The 26,222-nt window shown below is 45.2% G+C and overlaps 1 protein-coding gene across 4 annotated transcripts in view; it reads right to left on the bottom strand.

Moving 5' to 3' along the window:
• The window catches only part of RAI14 (retinoic acid induced 14), a 144,502-nt gene extending 118,621 nt beyond the window's left edge, over positions 1-25,881 (bottom strand). The window contains exons 1-2 of one of the 4 annotated variants that reach the window (XM_060634451.3): positions 25,322-25,881; positions 1,273-1,352 (exon numbers count right to left, since the gene is read on the bottom strand). In XM_060634451.3, the coding sequence (XP_060490434.2) occupies positions 1,273-1,308 (36 nt within the window). In that variant the 5' untranslated portion in view covers positions 1,309-1,352; positions 25,322-25,881. Of the gene's footprint in view, positions 1-1,272; positions 1,353-10,714; positions 10,740-11,930; positions 11,955-17,823; positions 17,910-25,321 lie in introns of those variants that run through there. The other 3 variants (XM_078444777.2, XM_060634453.3, XM_060634452.3) reach the window with 3 other exon arrangements.
• Between the last annotated feature and the right edge of the window lie 341 nt (positions 25,882-26,222).

The following is a 26,222-nucleotide window of genomic DNA, read 5'->3' as shown; positions in this document are numbered from 1 at the left end:
AAGCCAGATGAGATCTGTAGGCCGTAGTATCATAGGGCCAGCAGATGAGGAGGCTGAAGTGGGTTTCTCAGGGGAGTAACAGGGGCAAAGGGCTAAGGAAGACCGACGACAACCGAGGCTCTCAGTGGCCAAAGACAAATTGGATGCTTCTGGCCAAGTCACTTCACATTGTCTAAGTTCCACTTAAGTTACTTTCACTTAAGGTGAAACCCAACTTTTTCTTGAAATCCCTTTCTGCCTCTAACCTCTAAGCGAGACAAAAATTTGCAACCATCCCACAAGCATCTCGACCAGTCTGGACTTTATCAGGGCAGTAAGTTACATGTCAAGATGCAGCCTCAAAAGATAAGCTTCAGCCAAAAGGAGGTGTGTGCATTTAACATGTGAGCCACAAAAGATGCAGCCTCCATTTACCGGAAAAATGCACCTGTGCCAAGCTGTCTTAGAACTCACGGCAAAACAATAAAATCCAGGTTCACCTTAATTACCTCATGGGAAAGGATAGCCACGCAAGCCCATTGTAAGGCGTCACATCTGGGCTTCCACCTGAGACTCTTCCATGAGCTTTTCCCATTCAATAATTCTGCCCAAAGGATGGGAGTTCAGCTAGTACAAGACCGGAGTCCCAGCAGGGTTTATGAGAAGACCGTTTGTTAAGATATCATGTGTATAATCCTCTCCAGTTTCTCCTGTGGGAGACTTTGTTTCATAATCCTGACATCATAACTGGTTCCTCCAATCCAAAATCTTTTATGATGGATAACAAATGAGTGAGAACCCCAAGAATTCAGGGGGAGTAAAGGTGTTGTTTTACCACAAAAGCCTTAACAGAGTAAAAAAAAAAAAAAAAAAAAAAAAAAAAAAAAGTTTCCTAAGGCCAAAGATGAACCAAGCTAATATGTCATTCCTTAACTACTCCCACGAGACTAGCTTCCTCCAAAAATGGCATTCCGAATCAGATTCGGGGGACTTTGGAAATGCTGAGGTTTTTACTGATTCTTTTCTTTAAGATATTTAATTTGACTCTTCCTTTCTCTACAAGGCACAGACGCCAGGAATAAAGAAGTCATTCTTGAAAGCTGTTCGCACAAACAGCAAAGAACCTAGAGCATGCCATTCACAAAAGCCACGCTGAGTTGAGGCCCAGAGTGTTCCTGGCTCCTGTAGTTGATTAACCCAGTGCCTTATCAAGGTAGGAATGGAGGGCTGTTCCTGCCGCCTCAGGAGAGTGAGAGTGGAGTAGGCAGACAGTGAGTCACGCAGCATACTTACGTCGCTCTTCCTGAACTTGGCTTTCAAGCTCTTCATGTTTAGTCCATTCAGCTTTCCAAAGCTCTAGAGATTTTCAACACCTAAGCAGAGAATGAATAAAAGAAAGAAATTAACTATTTAGGTTTCCAGATAAACACTACAGATATTCCCTCCTGCTAGGATTACAGCTTTTTGGCCATGGGCCACTGGGGTTGAGTTAGAAAGGTGTTCAGAATTAGAACCTAAGAAGTAGTAAAGAATGTGTTGTTTCACTCACGATATAGTCTCTAGAAGCTTCGGACATTTTCAAGTTAACCGAATCTAAGTTTTATCCCAACTTCCAAAACGTTAACAGAACAAGTTTAACTGTCATTGTACAAAATACAGTATCTGCGTGCAGCATGAGTTCCTATACGTGCTGTTCATGTTTTAATCCTACCATCCACCTCCTTTTGAAGGGCCACTATAGTAAAAAGAATGAGAAGGAAAACAGTTCATATTCCAGATGCCATTCATTCCATATTTATTTTTCTCAGTGTGGTTTCTTCTTTCCTCCTAAATGCACGCACAAGGCAGTTAGTAAAAAAAAAATGCCAGGAACAACAAAACCTCCCTCTTCAAATACCTCATTCTGCAGGAAGCTGCTCTAAACAATGAAAAAGGCTCCCTTCCCCCACCCCCAAGGTCCTGGTGGGACCCAGCAATTCCAAGTTTGAGCTGGCAGAGTCTTAAGAAATCCCCTCATTTAGGAGTTCTGGGGTCCCCTGCAAAGTGAACGTGATTTTTTTAAAGTATTATATATGTACTTTTTTTTTTTTTCCCAGGGAAGACAGTTCCTAGTTTTCATCAGATCCTGCAAGGAGTTGTCACCCTTCAAAAGTGAAGACTATTGATCCAGGCTAAGTGCCTCATGTTTCAGAGGTAGCAGTGGAGCCACAGAGAAGTCAGGAAACTTGTCACCGGCCAAAATCCTGCTTATGATGGAATTGAGAATCAGACCAGTAGTTGAACGCTTTTCCCACTGCCCTGTAGCTTTAAAACTAAAACCCAAAAGCAGAATCCTGTGCTAAAACACGGTACAGACTTTGTCTCTTTCACCCTTAAAACTGGAAAATTACAGAGTGTGGAACCTTTGCATTTAGGTCAAAAGGGCAAGAAAATCTGCGTGCAAGTTCCCAACACATAGCAAGCACTCTCTAAATGTAACTTCGAGCCTCACCTGACAAAGTGAGAACAGATGAACCTTAGCAGTACTGTCCATTTGGGCACGAAGGAAGAGCGGTCCCATGTTTACCCTTGTTGGACATTATTTTTCAAAAGCCTTTCAAAGCCATCTCTGTTCCTCTATTGCCCTTATCATTCTGGACTAAACGGATTTGAAGCAACAAAGGGAAAAAAACCAAGCCACTGAATGGCTGTACTCCTCCTTCCTTGTATCTTCATCACTGCCTCCAGAAGTTGTCCAGCGACTCTCTGGCTTCAAACATTGTTTACTTTCATTTTCGCTGCTGTCATTAAGCAGGGCCTTTGGATGAAGGGCACAAAAGCCCAGTCATCAGAAAGCCCTTCAGTGACATTAATCTGGAGGCCACACCATTACTGCAGCCTCACCGTGGTCTCTTCCAATCTTCCCGGCCTGGGCAGGAGTGACTGAATGTGTGTTACCTTGGAAACCATACACGCTATAATTAGCCCTTGTTAATTGCCAAGTATTTAGCCACAGGCTGGGCTGGTACCTGAAAAGCAAAGTGCAAACTCCTGGACAGTGTTTCTCACCACTGGCTCCTCATTAATCTGAATCACAAGGACATGGGGACAATTTGCTAAAGGCCAGATCCTAGTCCACATCCTATGGAAACTGAACCTCAGGAAGCAGGGCTCAGGCATGTCCTTGGTTGAATCTTTTGCTCGGTAAGGTTTGAGAATCTTTTTTTTTTTCTAGGGGGGTGGGGAACAAGCATGCGCTTGTACTTGTGAGAAGGGAAGGGGCAGAGAGAAAAGAAGAGAGAGAATCCCGAGCAGGGTCCACACCTGCAGTGCAGAACCCCAGGGTGGGACTCAAACCCACAAACCATGATATCAAGGCCTGAGCCCTAGTTGGATGTTTCACCGACTGAGCCACCCAGGCACCCGGAGCTTTGAGAATCTTTTTTTTTTTTTTTAATTTAAAAAAAAATTTTTTTTTTTTAACGTTTATTTATTTTTGAGACACAGAGAGACAGAGCATGAACAGGGGAGGGGCAGAGAGAGAAGGAGACACAGAATCTGAAACAGGCTCCAGGCTCTGAGCTGTCAGCACAGAGCCCGACACGGGGCTCGAACTCACGGACCGTGAGATCATGACCTGAGCCAAAGTCGGACGCTTAACCGACCGAGCCACCCAGGCGCCCCGAGAATCTTGAAGTAAGGTAGATGAGGCAGGGAATACACTCATCAAAGTTATGCTGCATCATTTAACAACCCTTTTTCGTGTCAGTGCAAACCACCTTTTGATGAATCCAAGTAGAAATAACGATAATCAGATATTCCCCAACTGCCACTGGCTCACGGTTCTCCCGAAAATGGCAGTCATCCTTTGAGTTCAATTCCTTCCACCTTTGGGTGAAGTGCTAATAACCAAGGAAAGAAGCCAAATCTATGCAAGAGGAAAGGGAGAAAGGGAAGACAAGGTTTTCAAAGGCCATAAACTGTGTAGCCCACCAAGGTGGAACCACCCAAAGCATTCCTTCAGTTCTGGAACACAATGTCTTAGGCAATGGTGGGTAAGACTATTATTTGAGCTCATTAAGTTTTTTGTGGGTGTTGTGCTTTTTCTTGTGTGTTTTTCTTTGACTTTTTTTTTTTTTTTAGCATGGCAATGAGAACATGCAAACTCTTATTTGAGGAGGATTAAGTAAATAAAGCACTTAATTCCAAAAATTCCCAGAGGCAGGCAGATATTAGCTGTGAAATGAATGTCTTCCTGGAGTCATGGGTCTGGGTGTGTGATAGCTGGGTGGTCCATAGGTACAACTTCCAGATGATAGAGATAGGGATCAAGGGTAAAGAGGTTCTGGAAGCCTACAGAATAGTAATTTTAGACACGGGAACTGTAGCTGGGGAGAGGGGGTAATGATAGTAATAGGTCACTGTCTTCCTGGTATTCACAAGAGGATCTAACATCTGGAAGTCATGACTAATGAGAAGTAACCTGCCCCTGACAGGGTGCTGGGTTCTGTCTGCCCCAGCACCTTCTCTTCCCCAAGAAGACCCACAAGTAAATCAGGGACTTGCCTTCCTTGGGTCAGCTGGAATCTTACTGCTCCAATTCCCAAATCCAGACTTCCAAAGCTCAGATTGGGTTATAGCCTATCTTGAGCACAAGTGATATCTATCAGTAGATCTAGGCTACACTGATGGCCGTCCTTGGACAAGTCACTTAATCAAGACGACTTACTTCAAAAGGGCTGCAGTGAACCTTAATTAACTGTGTACCAGCCTAATATGGATAGTACAAAAAGGAGGTGACATGTGACACATATATGGGAAAAACTGTAAGTACTCCCGTTTCAAGAATAAAGCACATCCCACTCACCAAGCAGAAATATTCGTTTACTAACATTTGCTTGTCACTGGAACATGGCTCCCATCGCTATCACCAGTCATCAAATCACATCAAGTCAACTGATGAGGACAAACAGTGCAGGGACACACAGACTTACTACCTTCTCATCTGAAAGACTGCATCCAACAAACAGGATTTATTAATCCATGTTCCCTTTAAAGCTCTCAATCAAAGCTTAACCGGAGGTACCTTTATCTGCTAATTCTAGCCTGAATCAAGAAACCTTGGTATGAGCCTATAGAGCTTTATTATGAATGTTAGACTTCTTTATTAAAAATAACTCAGAACAAATATGGAGTTTCCTTTTGGGGAGATGAAATCTTCTAAATCTGTTGTCATGATGCCTCCATAACCTGTGAACATACCATTCAATTACACACTTCAAGTGGGTTAACAGAAAAGACTGTGAGTTCTATCTCAACAAAGCACACCTTACTAATCTCCACTACCTTCTCCAATCCTTAGAGTTAGGAAAATTCCAGGTTAGAAATCTCCGGACTGAACTGAAAGAGAACTTCAAAGGAACAAGGGTTAACCAGCAATACCCATAACACTAAAATGTGGCTGCTCCTAGATGTTCTTTATTTAGCTATTTCTCTACCACAACCCACCCAACTGAAGTGGTCAGAAAGACGTTCCTCTATTTTCCAGCTACGTCTACTCCCACTCACTCCCACCCCCACATATGACCCAGGGATTATTTCATAAGGCGATGTTGCCAATTACATCAGCATAGGAGAGTCCTCTTGGAGCCCCAGCCAGTATTCTATTTCCATAATCACAAGTGAGACTCAGAAATCTGTAATTTTTTTTTTAAACTCCTCGGGTGATTTGGATGCTCAATGAGATTGGGGAAACACTGTCCTAGACTCAGTGATATTATACCTATAACTGACATTTTCATTAAAAAAATAAACTAGAGGGGCGCCTGGGTGGCTCAGTCAAGCATCTAATCTGACTTCGGCTCAGGTCATGATCTCACGATTTGTGAGTTCAAGCCCAGAGTCTGTACTGACAGCTCAGAGCCTGGAGCCTGGTTCGGAATCTGTGTCTCCCTTTCTCTCTGCTCCTTCCTCACTCATGCTCTGCCTCTCTCAAAAATAAATAGATGTTAAAAAAAATTTTTTTTTAATAAACTGGAGACATTATACAAGTAGGTATGTGTTCACTGAGTGTGTCTGAATCTTTCACAATACTGGGCTGTGCAGCATGAGGGTGTGGAAGGGAGCCCTCTATATTTGAAATCCTACAAGAGCAGCTAGCTGGCTACCCATGGCCACCAGGAGCAATATTAACTCGCAAAGGCAACTGGCAGCTGGACACACATGTATGTTTTCCTGGATCCCAAGAATACATCCGCATCTAAGGCACCATACCATAGGGTTCAAGGGCAGTGGTTTAAAATTGTTCCCTCTGAATCACTGCAACATTAGAGAAGCAGAATAAATAACAATGTCTTGTGCCTAATTATTCCTCCCATCATGGAATGTGGAGATACTTCTATGAATCCTTAGCAACACTGCAACACTAATGCACACCCCAGATGGGCCTCAGGGGGTTTTCTGAGGAACACTGGGCTTAAAATCCCCAGCACTGAACAATGCATTGAAACAAATGTAAGGAACTAAAATTAAAATACTTCTCTCCTGGCCAGCACCTACCTCTTCTCCCTTAAGTACTTGTTTCCTCAGACAATAATCTCTCTGCAACAAAGATGGAATTTTAACCAAAAGCTGTATAAACACTCAATTCTCTCAATCTGGCAAAACAAATACATTCTGCAAAAGGTCTCTCCAGATCAACTTTCCCAGTAAGTTGACGCTGACAACACAGCACCTCATGCTATCCGAACTGCTCCTGGGGTTAGAAGCTGCAAGTCTCTGCCTGTGTCCAGGACTAGGTCACTATTTCTGGAATAAAGAACATCAAATGGGAACCAGAGGTCAGTAAGTCCTGTTCCCTGTCACCTGATTTTATCCACAGCTGACATGTTCTTATCTCAGTAAGATAGGATTTTAAACATACGTTTAGGTTATGAGAACTCTCAGCAGACACGATGGAGGACTCAAAACTGACCAAGGGAGTGACAGCTAATAATTAGGTGTCAAATACTGCAGGAATTCAAAGAGTGGAAATCTTAGAGGCCTGGGAAAAATCAGAGAAGTCTTTACAGCAGGGGTAGGGATGTAACTGGCCTTAAAGGAAACTCAGGATTTGGGCAACCTCATGAAGAAAGGCCATCTTGTCTAACCTTTCCCACAAGATGGGGCATGTCCACCTTAGATTTTCTAGGCAAAGGTCAGACACTGGTCTGATCTCTTTAAGCAGTCCTAGAAGCTTCTCTCAGGGGGTTGCGTAGGCATGGTGGGAATCATTGCATGGCTCCTTCCAAAGAAGGACCTTCCCCCAGTCTCCACAAGCTCCGACCCTTTTACAACCTGGACGTGAGTGAGGGGTGCAAGAGTCCCATTACCAGTTTTCAGCAAATTTGAAAATGTGCATCTCAGGCTGCTTACTTATTTAAGGGTGGAGGGTTTTCCCAGTAGGATTTTCATTTTGCTTCCACTTGGACACTGGCCATCAGCATACAATCAGTAAATGTTTCGCAAATGTATGTGTGAAACAAAGACATAGGTTAGGCGCCTGACTAGCCAACAGACTTCACCTTTGACCTCAGCAAAGCTCTCTTTGGTCCCAAAGGCACTGGGTTAGCTGCACTGGGATCCGAGGAAAGACAATATGATTAGATTTCACCATGTACATAAGAAAGCACTAAAGTAAAACAAACAAACAACAAAAAAAAAACCATTTGGTCAATGAAGTCTTACTAGGTTGCCCTTTTTTCTGTCCTGCCTGCCCTCTTCTCTGGGTCACACTCCATATCCAGCACCTCCCCAGCTACATACTTGAGCTCAGCCATGAGAACCACCCATTTTGAATAAAGGAATGTAAGAGTCAACAGAGAGCAAGGACCATCAGGTAGAACCCTGGGGGCAAGTTCTCAGAATAGAGATTTTACCAGCCCCATAGGAGAGAGCTATGGGTCAGGCCAAGGAGTCCCCCCAGATCAACATGCCTGCTCTGTTACTTTGCATGAGATTCTACCACTTCTAGTCAAGGAGCTTCTCAATAAGGAAAAAGTCCATCCCAAATGGGTCCAAGCCTTCAACTCTAACTTCAGCAAGACTCTCTCCATAGTCAACACTCAACGTTCACTATGGCTGAGCAAATGAATGGTGGAGGAATGAATGAATGCATGGGCACTAAATGCTAAGTTGGAAACACAAAGATACAAAAGATATTTCATTCCAAAGCAAGTGGCCAGTATAAGATGCAGATTTTCAAAGGATTTAGCCAAAAAAAGAACTCTTGAAGCCCTTACATCTGGAGTCTAACAGGGTCAATGTGTGTGGCGACTGGAGAGGCTCTTTCTCTGGGATGAACTAGACACTGATCTCCCCCTACTGTGCCCACTCTACCCCCAGTTTTGCCACGGAAACCCTGGGGAGACCAGCAGCCCTGACAGCTAGATGAAGCAGCGAGCCACCAGGAGAAAGTGAGGAAAGAGATCTTTTCTTTTAAATCATAGTTGAACTTTTCATTATTATTTAAGTTCAACATTCTAAGTTCTAAATTAAGGGTATTTAGCAGGGGTGAAGGGTGGGTGAAATGGGCGAAGGGGATCAACAAGTCAAACCAGGGTCAAACTTCCAGTTCTAAAATAAGTTGTTGAGGACGTAAGGTACAGCATGGGGACTATAGTTAATAACATCGTGTTGCATATTTGAAAGTTGCTAAGAAAGTCCATCTTAAAAGTATTTTGTAACTACCCATGGTGAAGGGACATTAAAGAAAGCTGCTTTATGATTACATCTTAGGAGGCATATTTATTCAGCAAACCAGATACATATGAATAAATAAATGAATGAGCAAACAAGCAACTTTTACTGGGCATTAATTACTGGCTAGGTGCTTTCATATAGTATTCTTTCTTACGAACTAAGGTGCAGGCTTGTTAAATGATTACTCAAATGATAAGGAAGAGAAAGTTTAGGGGGAAAAAAAACAAAAGCAATAGTTTCATTTTGGCAGTGGATCCTTTCTAAAATACTCTAATATTTCACTTTTTTTCCCCCAAGAAAATAAATGACCGCATTCTTTTTAAATTGTAAACGTCTTTCAGATAGCGTATCATAGTAATCATGTGATAAAACTCTCTTGAGAACATTAATCTCCTTCAATAAATTCACAACTTGCCTTTATCCAGAGGACGACACTTCTCTTGTGAAACAAATACATCATTCTTCCTTAAAAATAGAACCTGCCCTCAACCAGAACCGATCTAGGTCCATGAATCAGTCAGGGCCAGCAGCACGGATACAAAAGTGGCCAGTGCTCTGGCAACATTACTATCTCGTCTGTCAAATCTGCTACTCACATGCTCCAATAAGCCTACCAAAGAAAAGCCCCAAGGTTACCTCATGCCCTAAATCCATCCAATTTAAAAAGCACGGGCTTAATCAAGACAAACTACTTCTGGAATACAAAAATCATCCTAAGACTAAGAAATTCCATGTGATTATCCCTCATGTTGAGACTATTTTTAGATCCCCAAAATGCCTTTCCAATTCTGCATTTTCTTGATCTTTGATGTTGATGTCAATAACACCGTCTAAACATACTGCTGTGTTCATCTTTCCAGAAAAAAAAAAAAAAAAAAAAGATGCCCCACTCAGAGCTAATAATCAAGTCGAAATGGCAAGGCACGTGTGCCATGAACTTAAGCTTCTTCCTCCCAGTCTACTCCTTTGGCCTCACCCATCTTGAAACCCAAAAGAACCAATTGAGTTTAAAAATACAGATCCAGGGGGCACCTGGGTGGCTCAGTCAGTTAAGTGTCTGGCTCTTGATTTCGGCTCTGGTCATGGTCTCTCTTTGGGGAGATTGAGCCCCAGAGCGGGCTCTGTGCTGACCATGCAGAACCTACTTGGGATTCTCTTTCTCTCCCTCTCGGCCTCTCCCCCGCTCTCTTTCTCTCTCAAAATAAACTTTTATATATATATAATCTCCATCCAATACTCAAACATTACTGGTGAACATATAAAATGTGGAAAACAAAAAGCCACCATGGAAAGCAGTTTTTACGAAGCTAAATATAAACTTACCATACAACCCAGCAATTCCACTCCTGCGGGATCTTGCCAAGAGAAATGAAAACATATGTCCACACAAAGATTTGTACACAAATGTTGATAGCAGTATTCATAATTGCAAAACAAGTGGAAACTACTGAAATAGCTATCAGCCAGGTAAACAAAGTATGGCATTCCAACACGAAGGAATAATACTATCGAGTACTAAAAAGGAACAAAGTATCAGTACATGTTGCACCATGGATGGAACTCAAAACCATTGTGCTAAGTGATGGTCAGACATAGAAGACCACACATTATAAGGTTCCATTTGTAGGACATGTCTAAAAAAGGCAAATTTATAGAGACCAAGTGGCTTAGTGGTTGCCTGGGGCTGGAAGTGGTAACAGATTGCAAATGGGCATGAGGGATCTTTTTGGGGTGAGGGAAAGGTTTTAAAACTGGATTCTGGTAATGGCTGTACAACAATAAGCTTCCAAAATTATTAAACTGTAGGTTAAAATTGGTAAATTTTATGAAATATACTCATGGGTCAATGAAGCCAGTTTTTTAACTATCAAATACATAAAGTGAAAAAGGGGGCCATCTGCCAAGTTAGGTAGTGAAAGATGTCTTTAGAGGAAGTGAGAGGGTAGGGTTCCATTTATGGTTATATTTAATTCTTGTTTTTACGCTAGAAAAACTTAATTGTCAAACATTGGCTTACCGCAGATTTCATCGGTTCTCTTAGTTTCAAAATGGGGAGGACTTGGACTCCACATTCTGGAATGTTGGAAATGTCATTACAGAGATCACAATGGTTTTGTTTGGACTTCTCAATTTCTTTACCCATATATCCAGGGCCTCAAATACTTTTCAGAACAAGGGAAAAATATGTTAGTAACGCAGATTCCATGTCTTAGGGCCCAGGAGCAGGACTAGAGGGTAGATGCAGAACACAAAAATTATTTCTGCTGCCCAACGGTCATGTTTGGACATTACTTGAACATTGTGCATTCAAAAAAGAATGTTCCTCATCTCGGTCCAACAGGGGTAGCGGGGGCTGCTCACTTGAAGGCAGGGCTCATTTCCTTTGACATAATGGGGTTACCTTGCATGCTGCAGTGCCCTGCCTTCTTCTGACAACCGCACCCCACCTCCTTTAAAAAAAAAAAAAAACAAACATCCCTCCAAGGTGCCACCCTCCTCCGACCTGGCTGTATCCTGACCATGGGTGCTCCCTGAGAGATGGGAATGTGTCTTCAGCAAGGCTACTAGGAGATTCTCCCTGGGATTTCAGGAGGAGGGTAGAGGTAGGGGACAGGGGAGGGAGAGAAGAGGGAGGAAAAGGAAGGGAGACAGGAAGGGAATGAAAGGGGGTAACAGAGAAGGAGGGAGAGACCTTCCTCTCTGGTGGAGAAATGGGAAAGCATGGGCCTGGCAGCAGCCCCAGCCGGGTACAGAGAGCTGGTTTGAGAAAAGAACCAAAAAGGGCCCTGGGTCCAGGGATCCCTGAGGGCCTGAAGGGGCTTCTACCCTTTGAGCACAGGATTTGGGGTCACATGAGTCAGGACACTCTCCTTGTAGCCCAAGCTGGGTGTCTGTCAAAGAGACAAATCCTCATAGTGGATCTTGCTCAGGCTGTCATCTTGATGCCACAGTAAAAGGGGACCTAGAACTTCAACATTTCTGTCTGATCACCTCCTTTCTGAAGTCAGGAGCTAAATTCACTTCAGGGACCTCCAGAAGCGAAATACACACTCTTTGGAGTCAAACTGGGCTGAACACAACAGATGACCTACAACGTCCCCTGTTGAACCCACAGGTAAGGAAGAGCAATTTTATCATTCATTCCTTTGGCTGTCAGCTGCTCCCTGGTGTATTCTGCCCCAGGCAGCAGGCCCTGGCCCACCCCCACCCCATGTACTCCATGCTGTATTCACCTCCAACACTGCAATCACCCCAGAAGACCTCTGCAGCAGGCCCAGCGTGGGTCTTTGGGCTATTTCCATTCCGAAAGGCTGTGCTGCTCTTTGACTCTTCTACAGGAACCAGCCAACAACGAAAAGAATCACAATTAACTGGACACGAATAGCATTAGACTATTTTAAAACCCTCATGAAATAAAAAGCCACCGTAACAGCTGGGTCCAAGAGAGACCCCGTGCTGCCAATGAGGTGCACCTGACCTCCTCTGCTCCACGGGGGACCTGGCTGCACAGAGCTGAGGGGGACTGGGGAGGGGGACTGGGGAGGGGGACTGGGGAGGGGGACCGGGAAGCTGCTCGGAGCTGAGGCTAAGGAGGAATAAGGAAAACCTTGAGGATAGGTGGGAACAAGGGGAAAGGAGCAGGGCGCTGGGGCGGCTCAGCTGGACCGGGAGGCCTCGGGGCGCAAGGATAATCCTCCAGGCAGTTAATCCTTGAATACTGCTGAAGATGGAATATGCAAACATGCTGCCAGTCACCCCAATTTATTCTAAACAAGACACCTGGAAGAGAAGCCGAATGGGGTGGCTCAATCAAGGCACCATACCCCAGGGGCTATGCGAGCCTGGATCTGCCACACCCCTGCCCTGGCAGTGTGCAAGGAGAGCCTCTCCAACCTTTTCCCATTAGAAGCCCCAGCCTGTTCCGTGCCTGTGCCAGATGGGGGCCCTAGAACCACCTGCCTAGTGAAGACAAACTATTAACTGAATGCGAAACCCTGGCCCTTCTATCAATTTCCGACCACTTTCTGTGTTTAGGGATAAGAAGCAAACAGCTTTCACATGAAAGATGGGAACACTTCCATTAACGGTAACAAAGATGAAACATTTTTCCCCCCACGCCCCAGACATCCACAGACCAACATGCCTTATATGTGACACCAGGAGGGTTTACAGGGTAAAAATATCATGGCTAGGCAAGAGCTTGCAATTTAAGGAGAAAAAGAAGAAACCTATGCTGTTTTATTTATTCTTAGGCACTGAATCCCAACTACCGGCCAAGTACATAGGGGATGTAGAAATGTGGCTCATACACCATCCTGCCTACAAGAGGGGAAAAAAATAAACAAAATAAAAAAAATAAAGGTCTATGTAGATCAATGCACTTGCACAGAAGCACAGACATACAGATTTGTACACCCAACACACAATATCCATTATAGCACATGTAATCAGTTTTTGATTTACCTCTAAAATGCTGAAAGCTAAGGGCAAAATCCCAGATAACTGGGTAAAGACACAGGGAAGCTGAAATGTGTTTACTGAAGGCATTCCAGGTGTCAGGTGTGCTAAGGTCACAGGATCCACAAAATGACATAGTGTTAGATCAGTGCTGTCCAATACATGTGACTACCGAGCATCTGAAATGAGACTAGTGCACACTGGTGTGCCCTGTAAGTGGAAAACACACAACACATTTCAAGGACTCACTAGGAAAAACAAATGTCAACTGTATCATCAGTAAGTTTTACATTGAATGCATATTGATAACATTCTGGACACACCAGGTCAAATAAAATATATCATTACAATTAATTTCATTTGCTTCCTTTGCTACTAGAAAACTCAAAATGACCTACGTGGCTTGTATTTGTGGCTCGTTTATGTTTCTGTTAGGTAGCGAGGACTGAAGATTTTCCCTTCAAAAGACTGCGATGGCACATCCACTCAGTGACAGCAGCACCTTATTGCTACTACTAAGGCAGGCAGAAAATGTCTATGTTACCATGTCACGTTTAAGGTGCACTTAATACCATAAACTCGTACAACTCAGGTCTGGCCAATACTCCAAGTTCATGATAAAGAATGCTGTACTGGGGCGCCTGGGTGGCTCAGTCGGTTAAGCGTCCGACTTCAGCTCAGGTCACGATCTTGCGGTCCGTGGGTTCGAGCCCCGCATCGGGCTCTGGGCTGATGGCTCAGAGCCTGGAGCCTGCTTCCAATTCTGTGTCTCCCTCTCTCTCTGCCCCTCCCCCGTTCATGCTCTGTCTCCCTCTGTCCCAAAGATGAATAAACGTTAAAAAAAAAAAAAAAAAGAATGCTGTACATTAAAAGATTCACTCTGTCACATGCAGGAGGAAGAAAGATGGTCCAACTGCTTCACTTCACTCCAGACTGCCGGACGGACCTCTGCACACACTCAACCGGTACTCTGTTCCATGCGGTTCAGAACATAGATTTTTGTCTAGCAACAGCTGGACGATTTTCCAAAGCCTTCCATAGGGAATTTCACTTCCTCATCAGTTTGTTCCAAGTGCCACTGACTTCGCTTTCACCGCAATGTTACGGTTCTGTGCCTGGATTAGGACCGAAACAGCACGAGTTGTCTTGTGGAACTTGAGGAACTTGTTGATGCAATTTGGAAGAAGACTGGTCACTACAGACAGAAATATATCTTCACACCTGGTGGTGTGACAAGAGCAGGACTAAAGGAAGGAGGAAGTACAAGGAAAAACACACAGAAGACGCAAAGCAGAGATGAAGCAACCCCTCTCTGTTGCTATGGCAGTTAGAACAGCGGCAGGTAGAATCATAATGGTCAGTCTACCAGCACTTCTTTCAAGGTAGGTGATAAAGGGGCACCTGGGTGGCTCAGCTGGTTAAGCGTCCGACTTCGGCTCAGGTCATGATCTCACAGTTCAGGAGTTCGAGCCCAGCATCTGGCTCTGTGCTGACAGCTCAGAGCCTGGAGGTTGCTTCCAATTTTCTCTCTCTCTCTCTCTCTCTCTCTCTCTCTGCCCACCCGCCCCCCACGCTTGTCTCTCTCTCAAAAATAAACAAACATTTAAAAACAAATTAAAGGTAGGTTGATAAAGAACATGATTAACATTAGCAATTAGAGTAACAGCCACAATAGTGGTCATTTACTTAAATGATTACCTTGCAAAAGTTTATTTTACTTTGCAAAAAAATGTTTTTTGACTATTTAATTATAAGTGAGTATTTTCTCATTTAATGCTTTTACCACTTTGGAATTAGATGCTGTCATCAGATTAGGAAACTGCCATCCAGAAAGTTGATTTTGCCAAAGTGGCACAGTTTATAAATGAAGGAAGTTGGATTTAAACTCAGCTTCCAGGCCCAAAACAGGTCACGGGGCTGCATATGAAATGCAGCACTAATAATAATTGTCAAACAACAACAACAACAACAACAAAGTCTGGCCAACAGACCAACCTTTTTACTACTTAAAAAAAAAAAAAAAATAGTTGCCTTTAAAGATGGAACAGTGCTCAGATCTGCTGCTGCCACATACGGAGCTCCTTCTAAGAAGTCTGAGTGGAGCAACTTGAAAAAGGCATTCTTCTGGCTGTTTGCCCTCACTCACACACCCCTGCCTCATTCCAGGGGAGGGTAGCATTTTTACTTCTTTGTCTTCTTCATTTGCAGAGCATATGTGTGACAAGAAAATTTAAGGAACTCACCAGTCAAAAATCCCTTTTCCATATAGCTTTGCTAAAGATACCAAGTCAGTAACAGTGAAAGTGTAAAGACGATTACAGACCAATGACGTGGCTATCTTTATACTCCACTGAGCTGGGAAACTACAGATTTGGGTGGAGGTTTCCATGTTTTGGTAACAATTTGCAAAAGCAGAACTTCTAGATACTTAGATGTGTCCCTGTGATTCCAGCATTTCTGCTCCTTAAGAAATTATTCTAATATCCTGTGTAACAGCTCTTGCCAAGGTATAAAAAATGAAATATTGCAATTCTTCAGAATTAAAAGCACCAAGAGTATAATCAAAGTGGAATCCTAGGGGCGCCTGGGTGGCTCAGTCTGTTGGGCGTCCAACTTCGGCTCGGGTCATGATCTCGCGGTCCGTGAGTTCGAGCCCCACATCGGGCTCTGGGCTGACAGCTCAGAGCCTGGAGCCTGTTTTGGATTCTGTGTCTCCCTCTCTCTCTGACCCTCCCCTGCTCATGCTCTGTCTCTGTCTCAAAAATAAATAAAACATTAAAAAAATTTTTTTTAAAAAGTGGAATCCTAAAACACATCGCCCAACCAGACAGGAATGGGGCAGAGAGTACAGGTGTTATTTGTTATTTGAAGCACCCGCAACCCCCGGCAGGCGGCCACCCGACCTTGAAGCAGATATCACCAGGATAGGGTGAGCCACTCTTTCTGTTTTCCCTTGCCACCTTGGATATAAACACCCGCTTGTCAGGTAATGAGAATAAAATGCGCTTTGTTCCAAGGGGTATGCACTTAAAATAATCAGGAGCGGTTTTAAAGAAGAGGAAGAAAGCAAGCTTGTTGCCAAACAAGACACTAACAGCAACACAGCCATCAACAGATTGGCCCCGAGACAGGCAAGGAGAGGAGTCATTTTGAGAAAATCTCTTTCTGGCTTTCGGTGGCTCTGGAGGAAAATAATAGAGAAAGTAAACAAAGGGCACACCAAACATGGTATAAAGTGGTATAACACAGAAAGAAACTAATTAGAGGATTTGGTCAAGATTGCTGAATGGGGGTTAGTGGCAGAAAGGAGTTTCTTCTTAAAAGATCTCCTAGGAAATCCTGAACGGTATACAGGATTGGTCATAGTTTCTCTGCCTATATTTTAAATAGTTTTTCCCGGGGCGCCTGGGTGGCTCAGTCGGTTAAGCGTCCGACTTCGGCTCAGGTCACGATCTCACGGTCCGTGAGTTCGAGCCCCGCGTCGGGCTCTGGGCTGACTGCTCAGAGCCTGGAGCCTGTTTCAGATTCTGTGTCTCCCTCTCTCTCTGACCCTCCCCCGTTCACGCTCTGTCTCTCTCTGTCTCAAAAATAAATAAACGTTAAAAAAAAAAATTAAAAAAAAAATAAATAAATAGTTTTTCCCAACTTACAAAAAGCTCACAGGAAGGAAATGTGAAACTTTTGTTTAATCAGGAGAGAGACAGAATATAGCTTCACCTCTTCCCCACACGCCCTTCTCCAATCTAAGTTCACAAATACAAAGATCAAGAAGGTTCTGAGAGCATTCAAAGCATTGCCCCCATTGTAAATGTGGATTGGGTGGCCCTGAAAGAAGATTCAACTGGAGAGAATGGCTACTCACCACCACCCAGCCCTGCGTGAGGATCTCCTGACAAGGCTGACCCAGGACCTCAGGGCCCCTTCGATGCTTCCTAGGGCCCCAGCATATGTTTATGCCCAGGCCCTAGCTTGCATTTTAATTTTGGCTGCCTTCTACAGAAGGAAAAGGCAACCCACTGTCCAGAAAGCTTTGGCTCACAAGTTCCCACATCCTCTGGGTGGCCGGGAAGAGACCACGCCAAGCAGTGAAGTGACTACCGGTCATAATCATCCAGGGCAAGTTAGTGCTCTCCATTTTTGAAAAATGATCAATCACCAACATGTCAACTTTCATAGGAGGAGATGGTCAAGTTAAATAAGCAGTCTTGTCCAATTAAGAGACTCAGCACAGAAGTTAACTCACTGGAAAAGCTTGACAAATATTTGTTCAGGTGATTCTTGCTCAGCAGTATGCTAAGGGACTGGGTTCTGGTACCTTCTGACCTTCATGTCCCCGCTCATTGCCATCTGCCTCCCGGGATTCCCACCGGAATCCAAACCAGCTTGTCCAAGTCTACACCAGTCTTCTTCATGGACATCAAGTAATTAGCTACATATAGGACTCCTAAGGTCACGGTCCACATCACAGAGACAAAAGTACAACATTTAGAAGCCCTGTGCTATGAGCAGCCAGAATGGAGGTTCATCTGGCTCTACCTCTTAATGTGCCACCTTCTAAGGGGTCATTTCACTTCCCCAGGCCCCAATCCAGCTGTGAAAGGAGTTCCCCCACCACTTTATCCCAACCGTAGTCTGCCCTGTACTATAGTCGATTGCAAATGGGTTAACCTGGTTAAAACTGTAAGCCCCTTGAAGGCAGGTATCATCCTTCACGTACGAATCTTCTAACACTCAGTGATTCTATCAACATGGACTGCTCACAGTCCATGTGACAATGAAGAAGACCAGCCTGGACCTCCAAAAGCCGACAGCCAGGAGTACAGTGCCTGGTGCACCGAAGGAGCTCAATTCAATTAAACTGACTCATAGAGGCTGCATCGCTTGCCCTGTAACAGGCAGGTATGTTATCCCCTTTGGCCCAATTTTGACTGAAGAGACTGATGATGTCACCTAAGGTGAACAGTGACAGAATAAGCTCCCTGCATGGGGCTAACAATGGCAGTATCTGCTCCGGTGTCTGCTACCTCCCACAGAAGGACGACTCTCTGGGAGCGCAGGCAGCCAGCTGAGGGTCAGCTCCCTGTCTTCCTCAGGTTTTCTGGAGGAAGCCCCATCAGGCTGGGAGGCCAAGATGAGCAGACAGACAGTGTGTTGGGAACAGTTCCTCCACTGGACTGAGCAAAGATTTATCCCGTGAGCTGGGGAGTAGTGTTAGGTGTGGCCCAGGGACATCTTAGTTCCATACTGCCACAGCAAGGGAGGGAGGTGCTGCCCCCGGAAAGCAGAAGACCATCCAGACCCAACACTAGACCAAGAAACAGGTGGTCCTTGGGGCGAGAAACTCAAGACCCTCCTTAGAATTCATCAGAGCTCTGTGATATAGTCAGACTACTGATCCACTCATTACTTCTGAATAGCATTTTATTGCATCCAGTCCAAACAGTTCCTAAAAATGGTCAGTGGCATGTCAACTGGTCGGCATAGCAACTAGTGACTGGTTTTCCGACTGAAGGTGTAATTCTTTCCACTCACGTATGACAGGTTATCAGGTCTGGGGATAGTGGCACATGATAGAAAATAAACCCTTGTAATTATGCTCTTGATCCCTAAGAGGTAGCTGCTAAAGGTAAACAGCACAAATTCGATAGTGGTTTTCCAGGTGCTTTCAACAGATCTTGAGAGTTTTGCTTTTTTTTTTTTTTTTTTTTTAAGTTTATTTATTTTGAGAGAAAGAGGAGAGAGCACAAGTGGGGGAGGAGCAGAGAGAGAGAGGAAGAGAGAGAGAATCCCAAGCAGGCTCTGCCTGGTCAGCTCAGAGCCCAACGCGGGGCTTGAACTCACAACCACGAGATCACAACCTGAGCCAAAGTCGGATGCTTAACCAACTGAGCCACCTGGAGGCCCTTAGATCTTGGGCTTTTAATCTGGGGAGTCCAAAGAGGTTCATAAATGTACTTAATGCAGGGAGTTCCATGCTCTTGAGACCGACAAAGATTATGAATGTACAGCATCCCTGTATATAGGTGAAACTCTCCCTAGGAAAAATGGTCCAAAAGCTGTATCAGATTTGCAAATGTGTACAACACATTTAGAAATCACTGCTAAGTGGCCTTTTCTGGTTTGCAAAATGGACTCCTCTTGGAGGAAAACATTTTCCTCTGTGCTGCCCTAGAGCAAAGGGAAGCTGTTCAGCCTTACATTCATTACCAGCACACTCTGCCAGAGTTCCTTTTTCTGACTTTCCATCACTGCCACCAACAAAAGAACTGGACAGATGTAGTGAACAGTCTCATAGATGCTTTTGTGGCTGTTTTGTAGTCATTTACACTTTAAGATGAAAAAAACAGGGGCACGTCAGTGGCTCAGTCAGTAAAGCATCACACTCTTGATTTCAGCTCGAGTCATGACTCACAGTTCCTGAGTTCAAGCCCCACATCGGACTCCACATGCACACTGAGCCTGCTTGGGATTCTCTCTCTCCCTCTCTGCCTCTCCCCCACACACTCTTTCAAAATAAATAAACTTAAAGGACATTATTATAAAAAAAAACATTCCAGATTTAGCAAACCAAACTCATCTAGAAATCATAAAGAAAAAAGCAAAGAGAAGACCAATTTTGTTGTTACAAATCGCCATGCCTAACAGGGATAAGAAAAGTTGAGTTGCGGTATAAAAAATATAATGATTTGAGGGAAAATTGATAAGTAGAGGATGAATTGCTTATGTTAGCTTACTTGATAATAAACTTTGGTGTTCAGCAAATATCAATCTAAGGAGAAAATAAAAATAGTCTATGTTTTCTCCCACCGTACAAGTAAACTTCTTAGACTACAACCAACTTTTCTCACAAGCAGATTCTGTGGTGACGAACGGTCATGGTATTTACATAGCACAACAATGTATATCCAGTGAACACCATTCACTACAGAAGAAATTGGACTAGACAGCAGGTGAGGTTAGAGGAGGTGACCCACCACACGTAACCCACTAGAATAGCAGTCAAAACACAATGCACAGACTTTTCTGAACGGTGGACATGTTTCTTGAACACAGGGGAGAAAACAAAGGCTTAGAGAGGTGAAATGGCTTTGTGTGGGGAGAAAGGAGACCTGCATCTTCTGAACCTCAACCTGCGTTTTGCTATCTCCACTCTTCTTGATTATTAAATTCTAGACTAGGACAGCTAAGTATCTGATGACCTCCATGAAAGGCTTTATGCACACCTGTGCATGAGTGTGTGTGTGTGTGTGTGTGCGTGTGTGTGTGTGTGTGTGCGTGTGCGTGTGTGTGTAATTCAATAAATGTTAATCACCTACTATGTGACAGATATGCTACTGGACACATGGAATATAAAACTGAAGAATGAGGCGGACTTCTTCATTCAAACAGAATTTGTTTTAAAATACATGGTTAAGTCTATAAAGTTACTTATTAAAATACTGACTAAATTTACTGATACCGATCAGTGAGTCTGATGTTGAAGACTAGTTTTTTGTTCACTGTAGATGGCTGGAGTTGGGAAACTGATGGTTGATTAACAATCCTCTTGTGGGGCGCCTGGGTGGCTCAGTTGGTTAAGAGACTTTGGCTCAGGTCATTATCTCCTGGTTCAGGAGTTCAAGCCCTGAGTCGGGTTCTGTGCTGACAGCTCAGAGCCTGGAGCCTGCTTCAGATTCTGTCTCCATCTCTCTGCCCCTCCCCTGCTCATGCCCTGGCTCTCTCTCTCTCAAAAATAAACATTACAAAAAATTAAAACAAAAACACAACCTTTCTCCTTCATTAAACCACCTACACTTTTCAGCTCATGGGTAGTAACCCAAAAGGAAGAAATTTCTAAATCATGTAGCATCTTGAGACTAATCAAATTATTGTATGCTTACAGTTTTCAGCTTGAAGTGTAACCCTATCTGGGTCCATAATAAACTGATTTCTTCCAGTATCATTTTATTACAGAGGCTACAATGGTTGTACTTTGATACACTAGTTATTTTTTTGTAAAGGATACCATCAGTATCATATACCCATATAGTTAACAGGAAAAAAAAACCCTAGACTCCTTTTCTCTATCACCCACTTAAAATACACCCAAGAGGCCTTTGATACATTTAGTTTTGTTTTGTCAGCTCCTATATTCATCATGCAAGGTAGAGAAAATTCAGTTGGCTTCTAGCAAAATAAAGCATGACACTAGAACAGTGTTTATAATAAAATTAAGGATTTTATGATGTGACAATTTTAAAAGTATTTCTAGGTACCCTACTATATATTGGTTGGTTTTGGATCTTCAGATGAAGGTCATCTCCCTCCCCCCCAACAAAAATTCACCATGAATGTAGTTAGCGATGATGAGTATACCCTCCACAAACAATTCAGAAAAACACACTTTCTATTCTTGGAAATTCAGTGTAGTTGGCATTGAGACCATTCCTGGGCTGTCTGTACAGATGCTGTGTGGATAGGAGAGTCAGTCTTCCACATTTAAAATGTTGGAAAGCTAAGTTAGCAAGAAAAGCAAAGATGGGTGTGCTTCCAAATGTTACTTACGTTTTCATCTGAATTCAGGTTTAGGCAAATGTTGGCAGAAAAAAATAGGAAGACAAGTACTCTGTAGGATAAATCACACAGATTTAAATAGAGTACTTTCTTTCTAAGATGTATATATTTTTTTATCTTAGCACATCTTGGGGGACTCAGTTACAGCTGTGGAACCACCAGCACCATTAAGGATATCCACAATGTACTAAAAGAGAAATTCTAAGTAGAAAAACCTACAAAGAGCATTATATCCATTCATCCAAACATTTGAGTACCTACTATTTGTCAACACTGCTCTAGGCACTAAGGATACAGCAGCAACAAAAGACACAAGATCCGTGCCTTTGCAGAGCTTGTGTTCTCCTAATTAGACGAATATGTACCAAAATATATGGCAAGCTAGAAGGTGTTAAGCGCCATGGAGAAAAAAAAAAAAAAAAAAAAGAAGAGGGGCAGGGCATGCTGGGAGCTGATGTGACACACACCTGAGTGAAGACCTGGGGGTACTGAAGGACACAGCCACGGAGAGGATCTAGAAGGGTGGTCTAGACAGTGGGACAGCAAATGCGAGCGCTGAGGCAGGAATGTGCCTGGCAATCTGGAGGGATAATGAGGAAGCCCAAGTGTTTAAATGCCTTAAATTGCTTCCAGATTAAGGGGTTACAATTTGGGGCAAAATGTCAACACATTTTCATAAACTCTTAGAGCAAGAACATGCCTTTGCAAATGCCTGCTAAAACTACTTAATCTTACCAAGCTTGAAGAAATGAGGAAGAGAAGCTTGAGTGGGTAATCCAAGGTTACACCACTGGTGACGCCTGAGAAAAGCCTTTGGAACAAGTATCCCAAACTCAGCACCACAGTCTGTCTCAGACTTCAACTTTATAATTAAGAGGCTCTGTTCCTCCTCAAAAAAATGAAATTATAAAAAACAAAATAATCTAAGAATCTTAGAGCTGAAAATAGATCAAATTCACTTTTTTCACTGAACAGATAAGAGAGACCCTATGTACACCCTAAATTTTTGGTGAGGAATGAAATAATAAATGCAGCATTACCTAGACCCGATCACCCAGCAATTCATGGGATAGGTGTAGAACAGAAACCGGTCTCTAATAGCTTATAATAGCACTGTTCCTTATACTTAAAAAAAAAAAAAATGGAAACAGATCAACTGCCCTTAGTAGAAAAAGTGTAACGGTGAAAAATTGGAAACATTCTAATTTTCTCTTTGCAAGGGATTAGTGTACTACCATTTATTTCTATGCTGGAATTCTCTGTAGCAGCTCAATAAGAGTTACATGGACCTCAACACATAATGACATTTAAAAATGCAAGGGGTGTGTACATAGACTTATGCCATTTATGTAAAATTTTAAATACACAAGCTCACAGATATTGCTTATGGACATATAATATACAGAAATACCAAAACGTGCTTGGAAACTACATATCTAACTTCACTTTAGTGGTCACCCGAAGAGGAGGAAGTGGAAGAAGAGTGGATAAAACACTTCAGTTGCAGTTTTATTGGCGGCGATATGAAACAATGGACATATCAGCAACTTTTAAACATAAGTAGTGGCCGTTTTTTATGTGTGAAATATTTCCTACTTAGTTTTATATTGAAAGGAAAAAAAAAGAGAGACAAAGCTCCTCCATCATATTCCATTAACTGCAAGCCAAGTTTCCTTAACCTCCAAACCTCAGTTTCTTCACCTTTAAAATGTCAGTGACACTAAGTGTGCCTGCCTCAAAGAGGATTTGGGAAGCGGTGGCCTGGAGACAGTGCTTCAACGTCAGGGGCACAATCATGCCCCTATTTAGTCCCCATGGCCCAGCACCCACTCTTTCTATTCAATTTCACAAATAGCAATAAGATTTTTCACAACAGGGTTACAACCACCATCACCACCCCCCCCCCCCAAAAAAAAAGAGTCATAAAACAAGTCTAAGGTGTGTAAAGGATACAATAAATTAATGAATGAATGAGTTAATGAAGCATCTCAAAGAATGGAGAGGAAAAAACCTGGGATCTCCCAGCACAGGACCACCTTTCCCAATGCAACTGTTATGCAAACACTGGTTGAAAATTATAAGAACTGGTAAGTTTTCTCACATTAAAGTCTACTATCTTACAAAAGGCCATGGAGGAAAAAAATGACACTGGTTAGGCATCATTAAGAAAAGATGATCAGATGACATCCATCAGTAATAAAACTCCCAGCCACACCTGTGAACAGGTGGGGGCCAGGGCAACCAAAATCCTCCCTGTGATGAACTCGCCCTTCTCCAACTTTGTGCAAACCACAAGGTGAGGCCCTGAGAGCAGCATCTGCTGAGTCCTACTGATGGAAAGACCAGTTCCTCCCCCTGCCAGGCCCTTACAGTCTTGAGATCACATTCTCCAGAGAACTGGCAACGTCCACATCCCAGCCAGCTTAGCATTCTCCTCTCGCGGAAGGAGAGCCGAGACCCTGCCAAATCACCTGGGAACCTGCGGCCACGGGAAGCAGCTGGTCTTGGTGGGCGGCCTTGAGCCCCCAAATATGCCCGGACCATCGGAAATAAAGTTGCGCTGACTGGGTTCCCTGGAAAAGCGCAAGCCTGGACAGACAGCCCAGGCCCCAACCCCTGGGAGGTCACTTATAACTTCTCCACTTCACACTGGGCTCCATCCGTTCAGTCTGCTGCCTCCCCGGGCTCCGGGACCCCACCCCCACCCCACAAAAGGGGAGAGGTCCACACGAAAAGGAGAGCGTGAACCAGAAGGCAGCAGACGAACCCTAAAAACTGCAGAAACTTAAGCGCGGACACAAACCTGCTCAAGCCCGCAGCGAAGGGAAGGCAGGTTAGAGTGGGTACCCACCCACCTGGGCAGAGGTGGGGACAGATGGCGGGCGAGCGCCCCTCGCCCGAAGTCCCAGCTGTCGCCCCGTGTGCGCCCGAACTCCAGCATCCCGCCTCCCGGCCCTCCTAGAAGCTGCCGCGGGGAAAAGGACACGAGGAGCGAGGGGCTCTAGCAGGCCCGGCGTAGCTTCGCCTGCACCCCTGGGCCAGCCAAAGGGCTCCCTAGAGTCGGAAAAGGAACAATAGCGGAGCCTCGGTCGCCGGAGCCATCCAGAATCTCCCGCTTGCACCTTCCTCCTACCCAGCTCCTCCAAGTTCAGCGCCGAGGCGGGTCGAGCCCAGAAGCGAGGACCCGGGGGGTGGGGGAGGGTGGGGGCGCGGGGCCGCCAGGCAGGTGGGACAGGGTGCCGACTCGCCGCCCCCCCAGGACGCCCTGCAGGGCTGGCCATTCATTCTCGCCCGCGCTCCCTCGGCCCGCCCGGCCCCGCGCCTCGCAGCTGCCGGCCTGCGAGGGGCGGTGGGGGGCAGGCAGCAGCAAAGCCCGCTCCCAACTTGGCCCGTTCTCCCCGCTCACTCGGATCCCCACATCCTCCTCTCCCTCTGCAGACAGCGGGCGGCCGGCGGCAGACAAGGGAGTGGTGGCGGGACCCTCGCTGCCACCCCGCTAAGCCGCTCCACCGGGCGCGCCGTCCCTCGCCGGAGCCCCAGACACAAAGGCGGGGCCGCGAGCCGGCTCCCCGCTCCGGGAAGAGCCTCCCGACTCGCGGCGCCGCGCACTCACCCCATCCAGGCGGCGGCGGCAGCTCCCGGGCCGCGCTGGCTGCGCCACTCGGCCCGCCGCTTCCCCAGGAAAACGCGGCCGCCGGGCTCGCTTCCTGCTCGGCTTCCTGCGCCTCGGTCCCTCCTCCTCCCCCGCTGCGGGGGTCAGTGGGCGCCACGGCTCCCGGGCTGGGCCGGCGGGGCGGGGGCAGCGGCAGCACCACCACGTGGCCGCCCGGCGCCGGCCCCCGCCGACCTGGATCCAGCGGGAGCGAGAAGGGAGGTGCTCGCCTCTCCCCTCCCCTTCCACCCCGCGCGGCCCCAAATTCCGCGAGTCAGGTGACCCGGCCCCGCGCTGCGGCCGGGACCCGCGGGGGGTGCTGCGGCCGTTCCCTGCGGACTTTTCGTTTTCCCGGGATCGTGGCCCCTTCACCGCGGACGTGTCCCATCATCATCACCGTCACCTGAACTTACTGGGAAACACCCGTGCTCGCACCCCCGGGTTTGGGACGCGTGAGATCCCGAATAGTATTCATTTCTGGCCAACATCCAAAGTCGTCTGTGGTCGTGGGGCTGTTCCAAAAGTCACCGATCCAAGCGCCCACTTAACCACAGTCCAATCGGGTATATTTTCCAGAGTTACTGAACAGAAGGGGAACTAGAATCCGCTCATTCTCTGGACTGGCTGGAGTGACTGCTAACGCTCATCAGGTGGCAAGAGAAAACTACAGGCGTGAAGGGTTGCTCGGCTCGGGAGTTAGGAGAAATCTACCGCCTGAACGGAGAGGCACGAGTGGGGGACGTCCTCAGAGCGGTGTCTGGGATGCTCCGAGAGAGGGTCTTACCGCCCCATCCCCGCAGCGTCTCTCCCTTCTCCAGCCGGCTAAAACCAGCGTTTGAATCTTAATGGCCTCCTCCTGTAA

Source organism: Panthera onca, chromosome A1 (genome assembly GCF_046562875.1).
Source record: "Panthera onca isolate mPanOnc1 chromosome A1, mPanOnc1 haplotype 2, whole genome shotgun sequence".
Lineage (NCBI taxonomy): Eukaryota > Metazoa > Chordata > Mammalia > Carnivora > Felidae > Panthera > Panthera onca.
This window is presented reverse-complemented; position numbering and strand designations above follow the sequence as displayed.